The 12767-nt window shown below is 41.9% G+C and overlaps 1 protein-coding gene across 3 annotated transcripts in view; it reads left to right on the forward strand.

Annotated features, from left to right (window-relative positions):
• The window catches only part of zgc:173742 (DNA topoisomerase I, mitochondrial), a 41015-nt gene that overhangs the window by 25412 nt on the left and 2836 nt on the right, over positions 1 to 12767 (forward strand). For all 3 annotated transcript variants that reach the window (XM_039808253.1, XM_039808251.1, XM_039808252.1), the window contains exons 15-18: positions 739 to 807; positions 4528 to 4642; positions 6702 to 6829; positions 7494 to 7594. In XM_039808253.1, coding sequence (XP_039664187.1) covers positions 739 to 807; positions 4528 to 4642; positions 6702 to 6829; positions 7494 to 7594 — 413 coding nt within the window. The remainder of the gene's footprint in view (positions 1 to 738; positions 808 to 4527; positions 4643 to 6701; positions 6830 to 7493; positions 7595 to 12767) is intronic.

The following is a 12767-nucleotide window of genomic DNA, read 5'->3' on the forward strand; positions in this document are numbered from 1 at the left end:
GTCAGTGTGTTTTATAAAGCAACACATCTGTTGCCGTTAATTGGTGTCTTGCATACTTCACAAGTTTATTTGGGGAACGGTGCATCTGTGGAAGTGCTGGAAATGTCAGCTGTAATTGGGCCAATTTTACTCCTCTGGCTCGGCTGTAAGATGGACAAATGAAGTCAGGCTCAAAACACACACACACACACACACACACACACACACACACACACACACACACACACACACACACACAGTGTCTTTGTGTTTATTATAATGTATTTGTATAAAAGTGTAAATTACGGTGTTTTAGATCCGACTTGTAAGCTACGGGTGGAGGAAACATGCAGATTAGTATTTAACATTTTGGTACTGGCTGAAACAGATGTTGAAGTTTTCCTTTGGGGAAATAATTTGAAGTTGTAAAAAAGTTAATAAATTGCAGTATATGGCAGAATATCTCAATATGTTTTTAAAATCACGATCGTATTGTATCGTGACATAAGTACCGTGCTGATACCATATCATTTCCACCCCTATTGTAAGCTAGCTACCAATAGGACCGCCGTCACTTTCCAATTTCCCCAAATTAATTTATTGGATTATAATTGATATATAATTATTTTTTTTTAAATATCTTAATTTATTTATAATTAATCACTGTAATGATGGCAATTGACTGGTACTGCTTGCCTGATTGACCTTTCCCCAGTTCTTACAATACAAATACATGATCAAATTTGTCTTGTTTTTCAGGTTTTTAAGAATCTCAAACTGTTCCTGGTGAACAAACAACCTGGAGATGACCTCTTTGACCGCCTTAATGTGAGTGTCTCACTAATTACTAACTGCTAACCCTATTTTTAGATGGTTTCAGTGATATTAGCAACACCTGATGTTTAGCTTTGAACCATTGCCACACTTCATTTTTGGTGTCAACAGAAAGGAATTAGTTCAAATTAAAGTATTTGTGGAAACTGCTCACAAGTTCTTTGAATAATTGCAAGTGTTGTGTAAAAAACGAATACCTTAAATTTTCCAGGCTTGTGTAATATGTGTGAGAAACTCCCCTGAGGTGTGTAATATTTGAAGAAAAAGATTGTGAAAGCAAAACAGAATTATTATTTTTTTAATGTTTTCTGGGGACAGAAGGCTGCAGTAAAGGAAAAGCAGCGCCTAATTGTAAGCTGTAAGAGATGAGATTGAATGAGGATGAGCCATTGGTGTGGAGAGATGAAAGGGGATGTGTAAGAATATTGGAAGCGGGGAGACCAAAAGCAGAAAAGGAGTTTCAAAATAGAGAGGGGGTGGACTCTGGCAGATAAAAATGAAACTGTGCAGTGAAAATTGAGAGAACATGCTGGGCGGATACATTTCCACACTTAGAAATCTGCCGTCCTCTCAACCTCTTCCTCTAGCTGCAGGCAGCAAGGCCACACAGACCGCAGCAGTTTTACACTTGGTTAGTCCACCGCAGGGAGACGCGGGGCTTCTCAGGGTGCACTCAGTCTTCAAAACAAGATCAACAGCATTTATGTCTTTGTGCTTCTTGAGGAAACCTATTCAGAATCACTCAATATACAGGTTTCTTGTAGTGGAAACAGCAGCTCACAGCCTGGCAACCTTGGGTTAAGTGCTCTGATTGCTGATAAATACCTTGTCTTGTGATACACTCAAGAGAGACAGGGTTTTAGGTCAGAACGTATGCAGTCTATATCCACGACATTCCACTTCAGGGATTGCTCCGGTGCCGCCGGAAATTCTGCCAGATGTCACTCTTCTCGGCCGAATGTCCCTCAACAACCCGCTTTCTTTGTGTTGTATTCTTCAACACAGATTTGTGAGGACTATGGTTAACTGCTCCTCAGATCTCTGCAGGGTAAATCCAGACAGCTAGCTCGACTATCTGTCCAATCTGAGTTTTCTGTTGCACGACTAAAACTACTTTTGAACGTACACATGTTCCACCAAAACAACTTCCTTCCCGAGGCTATTTTGCAGCGGCACTGTGGCTCCGTCCGGTGCTCATGACGATTGTGATTGGTTTAAAGAAATGCCAATAAACCAGAGCACGTTTTTCTACAATCCAGGAATGCTGTGTGGACTAGCCAGGCCCTCCTCCGCACTGCTCTGGAGGAAGGTCTGACTGTGCGAGACTAGAACGTATGCAACAGATAAACGGTCTCTTTGGAGGAGAGGGGGTTAGTGAAACGGAGGGAGAAAGGGATGCAGATGAGAAAGCACGAGGAAGGTCTGAGAGCCAGCCACGTGTTGGTTTAATAAGATTGACAGGTAGGAAAAGGAAGATGCGAGACAGGATAGGAGTGAGAGGGTGAGATGAGGAGATGGAGCAATTGAAGGAAGGAGTGTGGTGCCTGTGCTCTCTGCCCTCGAGTGTGTCAAGAAATGTCAGGGTGTGTTGGAGGTGGAATGGTAATGGCTGCTGTGGGCAGGCCGTGATTGGCACCCGCAAAGGCCAGGCCACAGAGAGCAGAGTGAGGGGGAGAGGGGGGGGGGTGTGGAGGAGTAGATGGAGCAGTAGGAATGTGACAGCTGGTCCAGGTGAGGGGAGGTTGGGCGGGAGAAGCAGCTGTAGGGCTATGATGATGATGATGATGAGGAAGAGGAGGACGGTGTGGAAATGGGAAGAAGGATGGAAGACATGTGGTGGAGCTTTAAAGTGTGCTGCTATCCTCTGATGGCTTTAATGTAGAGGGATGGTGGAAGACATTAAATCAAAAATAAAAGTGGAAAATTAGGACTGAAAGGTTGAACAGCCGCACGGAAGGCTGGGTATAAAGCCTGCTGTCTTAAAGAGGTGGGAGACGTGGGAATTGTACAAACTGGGATAACACTTTAGCACTGCCTCTCCTCAAAGGCATTCGTAGTTGTTAACACAAGTGACCGAAATAATGGTGTAAAAATGCTGTCTCACTTTTACACATTTTACCTCCACAGTGAAACCGGTGTCAGTGTCGTTATTTTCAGCATTCAAATCTAAAGAACTGCCTCTGAGTTCAAGATGAATCAATGTTTTACAGGACAAAAAGAGAGAAGAATTTATTTTTTAGTTTTTGCTAGAAAAAAATACTCAAAACTGATGAGGTCTGATCTGGGCTGAAAATGTAGGTGTTTGTCTGGAAGCCTTCTCTCCAGAGCCTTCATCATTAGAGCTACAGTAACAAAAAAACACATTGTCTGCAGTCATAGGTTAACTGTTTCACCAGAGGGATTTCTTTAACTACATCTTAGTAAAAAAAAAAAAATTGAATTACCACCGGCAGTGTCGTATAGTCCCTACGCGCCGCTTTATTTTGGCACATTTCATTTTCCCTCTGCTGTATTGCATCCCTTCCATCCCTTTTTTATTTTCTATTTTACAGGAAACTGATGCAGTGAACACCTAAATTAGACCCAGAGAAACACGCACATCATCATAGCTAGTTTAGAATGGCAACAGGCAGGCAATATTTCTCCCTGGCATCAGCTGCCATCGCCACAAATTGTCTAGCAGTATGTTAATGAGAAAGTCCAGTACATAGCATCCCGTGTTATAGATGTGAAATTAGTACTGCGGTAATGGCAAGTTGTAATGAGGCCTTAGTAGGAGATGACATGGATGACACACACACACACACACACACACACTACACTACACTACACAATACAGCATGCCAGGGGAGTTGGGGGTGTGAGAGCTATCATACTTGCCTCTCAGATTTGCCGACAACGCTATTAGTATTGCAGGGGCCAAGTTAGGTAGCTCATTAGCAAGGCAGGCACGACAGCAACTCTGTGTGTTTGTGTGTACCTGTGCCCAGCACATGCATGCACAAGTATGTATACACGAATACCCTGTATCTAACAGGCTCCTGCAGTGAAACACGCATTCACAAGTCTGTGGCCCCAGACTGCTAGGTCCTGACCCTGCTCTGATTAAACCAACCACATCATTATTGTAATCCTCACCAGAATCATCAGAATAATTTCTCCTTTTGCCGGAGCTGTGAGTTTCTTTCCACATCTGAGAGCTTTCATCCATGTTAAGAAACGCATAGGCTATCTTTCTCTCAAGTCCACGTGTTGGCGCCTGATATCAGCATTGTGCAATGAGCGTACGACGTGCTTGTTTTGCTTTTACACCAGTGTGTGCACTTAACACTGTAACTGTTTTATCTCTTTGCTGTTCTGTTGAAACTGCAGCCATTTGACAGGGATTAATGGCTGTCTAACCACTGGCTATGTCGGCCCTAACTTGTTATAATACCTACGGAAATGTCAGAGGGGAAATAGTACTGTGATCTTCTTTAATCTCCCTGCTCAAATGGACGATGATGATAATGAAAGCAGAGATGGCGTTGTATGGGTTTTATTTGTTATGGTACATTAACAGATGCTTTAAACACTGCAGCGGCGCAATGCCACATTGCCACCTAGTGGTAGAGTCGGTCTCAGGGATTTGTGACGACAGTGTATTTGTTCTATAACACACTGATGGGAATGTCTGTTTCTCTTTGTCCCTCGCTTTCCCATTTCTCATTGCAGACAGCCATGCTGAACAAGCACCTGAGTTCTCTAATGCCCGGTCTGACTGCGAAGGTCTTCAGGACGTACAACGCTTCCATCACATTACAGCAGCAGCTCAAAATTCTCACAAACAGTAAGCCACACACACTCCCTGTACTATAAAGCAGTCCAATGTCACAGACATCGCTTTCTAAAGCGACTCGTATTCCTAAGCAGCTAGACAGGTATCACTATCTTTTTAAACTATAGCCCAGTGATCGTCAACTGGCGGCCCGCCAAAGCTTTCAGTTCGGCCCGCAAAATAATAATTAATTATTAAAATGTGAAGAAGTATATACTGTACATAAGTATAACCATATGCGTTCTGGTATTAAGCATTTCGAGCATTCAGAGCAGGGAACATTCCACAGGGAGAGCGTACACCTGCCCCCCTGTAATTGCATCTCTATTCACATTCCGACTAGATTTGGTATTGCGGATCTAAAATTAAGTCTCACTTAACTGGACAACACCCAGGTAAACCAGACAAGATGCCATGCAGCTTTAAGCACAATTCATTTGCATTGCATTTTGGAAGATAGACAGGATTCTGAACAGTGATGCCTGCGCTACACACACACACACACACACACACACACACACACACACACACACACACACACACACACACACACACTAGAGCCGAGGTGTGTGTGTTACAACACTTAGCACATGTACCTGACTGGGAGCGATACAGAGTATTATAAACGGCCACTGGTGCAGATGAACTAACGCTAGGCTCGTTACCGTAACTAGGCTAAAATAAAACCTCAAAGTCAACTTACCCGTCTACAGGCATAAACATGTAGAAAGCGATATTTCAATCTGCTCTGTCTGCGCAGTCGACTCGTCCACCGCGCTGTTTTATGCAAACATAGCATGCTACTCTGCAAATAACGAATTATTTACAAACAAGCTAAAATTAAAGATGTCTGTTTATCTTAGTTTGCCACGAATCTTGAACTTTGGACTAACTCTTGTAAACTTAGCTGCTGACTTAATGAACAATCCTCTACACTGGAGAGGTACATCTATGGATGTATTATAAGTCCAAAATAAATGCATGTGTCTACTTAATATGCACGTGAATTACGCCATCACCATGTTCGCGTTTTTCATTCTTGATGATGATGCCGGTTGTATTCTTTTGCAACAGCATTATCTTATTGCAGATGAGGCATACGGGACAAATGCGTGGCCTGCTTATCAGTCCATTCATCATTAAAGCTGCTGTTTTCCACAACTTTTTGCTTCAGGCTCTTTTGACAGTGACATTTTTACCTGACAACATGCCTTTCTTTCTACAAGCATTTTCTACCAATCCGAACACTGCATACTACAACAATGTTTCTGTGATCACAGACTTTAACCATCACTCCTCAGTGAACTGCCTCCTAGTCTGAGATCATTTTCTAGTTAAAGAGCCTGATATCATTATGGATTTTCCATGTTTTTTAGGAGTTTGCTAACACTAATACATGTATAAAAAGAAATGGAGCATTAATTTAGTAAGAAAGTGAAAATGTCACACAAGAATAGTTAGGTATTGATACATTTTATTTTATTTTTTGAGAAAGTCTGGCCCCCGGAGTTTCGGCTTAGAAAAATTCTGGCCCTTGGAAAAATGTAGTTGATGACCCCTGCTATAGCCTTTTATCAGTCCGGGCTTTATCATTGTCTTATTACCTGACTGCTTGTGTCATGGAGTCCCATGATAAAACTGCCACACTTCTTATTTGTTTTTTCTAGCATGCGTGATTCAAGATACCCTGATACTGTGCCCAGTGCTGTGTCACTCTTATCAGGGTCCCATTGGCTGCCTCTGCCTCAGTTTCTCATTCAGAGATGGAAGTGTCACACTCTATTCTCATTTCTGGATTGCCACTGAGAGCCAATCTGCAGGATGGCATGTGGTTGTTGTGTGTTTTGTGTGGACCCCAGGAGGAATAGATGAAGCAATGACATGGCAGCGACCTGCAATTGTGTGTGTGTGTGTGTGTGTGTGTGTGTGTGTGTTGCAGATGGTGGGTGGAAAACAATAACAATGAGGGACACCAGCATGATTCTTGTCTTTTCAAATTTTTGTTCATGAATGTGTTCTCAGTGGGATTTTTTTCCTGTGAAAATACAAATTACCGTTCTGTCTTTCAAAGAGTCCGACAATATGGCAGAGAAACTGCTGTCCTACAACAGGGCTAACCGAGCAGTTGCCATTCTGTGTAACCACCAGCGGGCGCCGCCAAAGACCTTTGATCAGTCTATGGCTAACCTTCAGGCCAAGGTAAGAACCGCTTGACTTGGCTCATTGGACACAGGCATTCGTCACATTAAAGTGATCATATTATGCTTTTTGGCTTTTCCCCTTTCCTTTATTGTGTTATATATCTTTTTTGTGCACCTTATAGGTTAACAAAGTGAAAAAGCCCAAAGTCTACCCCAAAGGGACTTACCATCTCCAACAGAAAACACTGTTCACAAACTCTCCAAACAGCTCTATTGTAGTCCAGCCTTTACTTCAGAGACAAACGTGGTCACTTTGTAACACACGTTATAATGCTCGCCTAGCTGCTAGCGTGGCACACCCTCATACTCTGCTTCTGACTGGCTAGTAGTCCTTACCTAGCTACTGAGCATGTGCGACTCCCAACAAAGATGGAACAGAAGTGAGATGTCTCACTCTGTAGCTAAAACAGAGAGCTCAACACACAGGGTGAAAAGAGGAGCTGCAGCAATGTGCAGTACAACAAAAATATGGTGTTTTTTGAAAATTAAACAACGTAAACCTATTCTGGTACAACCTCTAAATACAGTTATGAACCTGAAAATGATATGAGCACTTTAACATTTACAGGGGGTGATGATATTTGCGGGTGGTATTTTGAAGCTAACGGTAACACCCATATACTGTATAAAAACCTGCCCATGTCCTTATGTGCTTCACCCAGATTGATGCTCGAAAGGAAACGCTGGCCCTAGCAAAGACGGAGCTGAAACAGGCCAAGAAGGAGGCCAAGAACAAAGGCGCCTCAGACTCCAAGCTGCAGACGTAAGTGTCACAACAGTGCTGGAAAAAAAACGGCAAGCTAAAACGGCCTGGGGTACTGCCACTCCCAAAGGTACCCTGCAGGTTTAAGTGCCTCCAAACAGCAGAGACAACTGCTTCACTGTGTACAATGAGCTGTAGGTTAAAGCTGCAAGAACTGTACAGTATGATCTTGAAAATGAAATCGTGTTCGTTGTGGTGGAAGCCCTGCGGTTAACTCACACACATGAGCTTCCCCGCTGTTCATTTTTTTGTGCCTAGAGCCTAAAGGCAGTTCCAAACACTCGTTTGTTCGACATGACAGTGCAGTAAGACGTCCTTAATAGAGCACTGCTTTTCTGTGGGTTGTGCCAAATGTTTGTTTCACTGGATATTGGATTTACTTCAGAGAACATAATGTAATATCGAATGGCGCATATAAAAAGACTTCTGATTCTGCTGGATGTCTGGGGAGATTTAGAAAAATTTAAAATGTTAGACATTTGTGACAACCAAAAAGGATACATATGTGAAGTTACACACAGTGAAATATTGTGCCGTTTACAACATTGACTATGGCTGAAACGATTCCTCAAGTAACTCAATGCAAATGGCTTCCTATAATCCATTTTATATATATATATATATATATATATATATATATATATATATATATATATATATATATATATATATATATATATATATATATATATATATACAGATGATTATTACTGTGACACAGCACGCGAGTTTGCGAAATGGAAGAAGAGAAAATAGCAAAGGGCGAGGAAGAGACAGGCCAGAGAAAACGACAAAGAGTCGAATGTTGCTTAAAGCTGAAACAAAACGAAAACTCTGTAAGGTGTGTAAAACAGAACTAGCTTACCACAATATCACATCAATGCTTCAGTGTCTCCGCAGAAAGCATCCGGTTAACCGCCTAGGTCATGGAGCGGCCCTGACACAAGCTGACGTTATCACTGTCATGTCAAATCAATACGATTGCTGGTTGAGATGAGAGCTCAACCACCAAGTCCGGCGGGGGGGTCCGCCGGTGGTCTTGGTGGATGAGGGCGCTCACACACTGGGGGACACAGAGCTGATTGGTTGTTCATTTTAAGAGACCTGACATGTTTTCTCTTTTGTATATTTAATCTTTCAATCAATTAGGGCTGGTCAATATGGAGAAAATCAAATATCACGATATTTTTTACCAAATACCTCTATCAATACCACAACGATATTGTAGTGTTGAGTATTGGTGCTTTCACTAAATATTTACACAATGAGATTTTTGATAAATAATCATCAGTAATGTGGATATAATGACTAAGGGCGCTATCTTGCACTCAGCGCAAATGCCTTTGTAAACCGACGCGTGTATCATTCCTATTTTGCACCCGACGCACAGCGGACTTTTCCCTCCACAGACGCACGTCGGTAAATTAGGGAATGTATTTGTGCTCCCGGGGGCGGTTCAGCGAAAAGAGGAGGCGTGTTCTGGCGCAAAAGTTCCCAGGTGCTATTTTGCAGTTTCAGAAAACAATTCCGCCACTGACCAGGAAAAACATAGTCTAAAGTCAGTGGCCGATGGCCGATATATGCTTGTTTTTAACCTCTATTTGAAAGATAAAATTTAACACTAATAAGTACTTAAGATAAAAACAAAATTTCTCAAAAAAAACATTTATTGAACACTTAAACACCAATCTGCACTTGTATACGTACATTATACATGTATAATGTAAAAACATATATTGTATAAATAAACATAACGGGTAAGAAGAAAGAAAGAAAATAAATTTAACTTTGTCAAATAAACTTTTCAATTAAAAGATAAAGTTTAGTGCACTTAGCAGCATTTATCAAACAGCTGAGAACAATAAAATAAATTGACCATTTTAACAATAGTAGTGCTGACACACAGTAGCAACCAGCAGCATTTCTTAGTTTTGGTGTTGGCTGGGTGAAGCGCTGCCATAAGGGGGTGGTTTTCTTTTCAGCCATCAGACTTAATGACTAAAAAAGGCGGAAAATACAAGGTTAAGTTAGTATTTTTGTATAGTATCTTCTTCAAGTCATTTTGTAGATAGGTATAGATATAAAATCTAACATTTGTTTTATAAATCAGCTAATAATTCAGTGCATTGTAAGTGATACAAGGCTAAAAAGTTTCTATCATCTTCCCAAAAACTGTCCTGAAACATGTATTTTTGGTATGTTTTGTTTGTTGACAGACAAAGCCAAATGGACAAAACCTAATTAAGGGGGGAAAACAACTTTAGGCCATATGGTCAAAATTAAATGATTTAATAATAATGTAATAACTATAACTTATAACAATAACGTATTTCACTAGTAAATTGCTGTTGAACGACAAAAACAACCACCGTGGCAAAAGGGTATTTTACAACAACTTTGAATGCACCGCGACGCACTGTCTGTGTTGTTCTTCAGACAAGTAGCTAAACAACGGCAGCAGCACACTGCTGTTGGATCCTATACAGTGAAATAAATCACACTTTACACCGTTTAGCTGTCAGCATTTTAATCGTGTTTAATCCATCTGCTAGCTAATGGTAGGCTAACGTTAGCTGCTGACGAGTGTAATGTTAACTAGCGTCACATGCTGCGATGTTTCTGTTATTCTAACGTTTTCGGAGCATCAGAGAGCAACGCAGGCATATCAGTGGCGCCGAAATGAGGTACAGAAATCCGCGTTGCTATTCGGTCCGGTAGATACGGGTCGTTAAGGCACAGGTGCCATATTAGCAGCTAGTCTACTCTGTACCAACCCTAGCAACGACGCTAGCAAAGCAAAGCCAGTCCTTCACTAGCCTATGGTGCGGTGGTCTCTTTTAACTACAACTTCTTTCTCTGCATTGAGTTGACAACCCTCTCAAATATAGACACACAAACCGAACAAATAAAAGTCTCAGATCCACTGTCTGTGATTGCAAAATTCTAGCTTAATTATTGTGACATGACAGCTATCAATATCCAAAGTAGCCGAACCGTCATGTGCGCCTGTTCATGTTTTTTCCGAAGTTGGCAGTAACATGTCATACGTTTTTAATTAAATATATTCGACTTATAAGAATTTAATCCTTACCGTTTTCTCCGAGGAACAGCTCCTTCCTTAGGCACTGGATGAGGTCTGCTCACTCTGCTGGTAATTGACTCTAGGGCGCGCGCGTCGAACACGTGTTCCACAACAACAACAACAACAACACCAGGCTGCCCGCAGATGCGCCTGCCTATTAATCGGCTTGATATTGGCCGATGCCGATTATGTAAAAAAAAAAAAAAAAAAAGCCGATTAATCGGTCGACCTCTAGTCTAAATTCAGTTGCGCGTTATTCAGATGCTATTTTAGGGGTGCATGCTTGGCCATAATGTAGCGTGAAAAAGTGAAATATTACCAAAATGCGCTTCAGGTGTTTGGATAGGTCAGGAGGCAGTTTACAGTACAGTCCTCAAAACGTCCCAGCATTCTTTGTGGCTTGTTGTGTTTTACACAACATTTCCATGAATCATGGATGTGTTGATGACATAAATGAGGAAATATTAGAGGACTTAAGGAGACGTGATGTTGAACTACGGTGGGATTGGACACTCGATGCGCTCCTGGTGCAGCGGGTGGACAGAGATGGAGTGGGGGGAGGAGGAAGGGGCACAACAGGAGCAGGTGGTGCGTTTGCTGCAGCAATCCTCTCCAGACTTGAGGAGATGCGCCCGAGAGGCTGCAGCAACATCGCCACCCGGACAAGACGGGCATTTATTACTTTGCCGCATCCTGGACAGCTCCCGCTGGCGTGTGCCAGGCAAATCCGCCGTTTATAATAGAAATCCGCCATGGAACAAGCGTGCCTGCTCTTAAAGGAATGTGAGATGATGCTCCGATTGGTTATTTTCACGTTATGCCCAAACCACACCTAGCTACTTCAGACCAACCCATTTTAGATTTGCGTCGGGCGCAAGAGTCATTTTTATCCAACAGCGCTAGAGATCCGCCCACAAAGCTACTTGCGTTTCACGTTTGATACTTGCGTTTCAGATCGTTAAAATAGAGCCCTAAGTGGGAAAAGGCAAATAATAGAACAACGGTCTGGTAAATTCAGAAAATGACATCACTTCACTGTAATGCAGCCTTTAAAATCAGGAAAAGACAACACTTGTGTCATATCAGGATATTACGATATCTAAAATCTAAGACGATATCTAGTCTAGGGCTGGGCGATAAAACGATAACGATATGTATCGCGATAGACACGTAATCAATATCAATAGAAAATGCGTTCGATAAAACGTTCGATAACTTGTTTTTCTTCTTTGGAAGAAACCAGAAGTTGCAAAGCAAGTTTGGTTGCATGAACAAAGGCACTCACTCTCTGGTAACCTAGCAACGTAGGGAGTGACACTCTAACAGCCAATCATGTAACAGTATCAAGTTTGGTTGCGCCACATCGCTGTCTCGTGTTGGATTCTACAATAACAGAACCGGCGGCGTGGAGCGATAAGTGGAAAGTGAGTGCTGCAGCGAGCGAGGAAATTGTTGATAAAACGGGAAAAGTCAGTATGGCAGTTTTTGGGATTTTATAAGTCTGACCGTCGTCCCCACCAACACTACCGCAAACTTGTTTTACCACCTTAGCCGCGCTCACACTTTGGAGCAAAGCCGTATTCGCCAGCAACGTCCAACAACATCTGCAGCTGCTACACCGCACCAGCAGCAGACCGCCATGGAGAGGTACTCTGCATCAGCGCCTTACTAAACGCTACAAAGAAATAACGGAGGCAGACGTGCTGAGCACGGTCCAGAAGCCAGGTTACCAACCTAGCAATAAACCTGCAGAAAATAGTTCTTCTCAGGTTTCTCTATGTTTATATTTAACACTTTGCACCATTTTATTACACCTTATTAAGCAGTTCTTACTTGTTCGTTCTTCACTGTGATTTTAGACATATGTTTACATTTGATGGTGGTTGTGTTGACATTTCTGCTTTTATAACTGAGGGGATTCTAATCAGAGGAAGGTTAAGTTTAAAATAAAAATGTTTAAATTTAATATTTTTCTCCTGGTCCTTATTTTAAATAGGTCATAAAAAAAATCAATAATTATCGATATCGACCGATATGAAACACTTATATCGTGATACAGTTTTCAGCCATATCGCCCAGCCCTAATCTAGT

The sequence above is a fragment of the Perca fluviatilis genome, chromosome 8 (genome assembly GCF_010015445.1).
Source record: "Perca fluviatilis chromosome 8, GENO_Pfluv_1.0, whole genome shotgun sequence".
NCBI classification, from domain to species: Eukaryota; Metazoa; Chordata; class Actinopteri; order Perciformes; family Percidae; genus Perca; species Perca fluviatilis.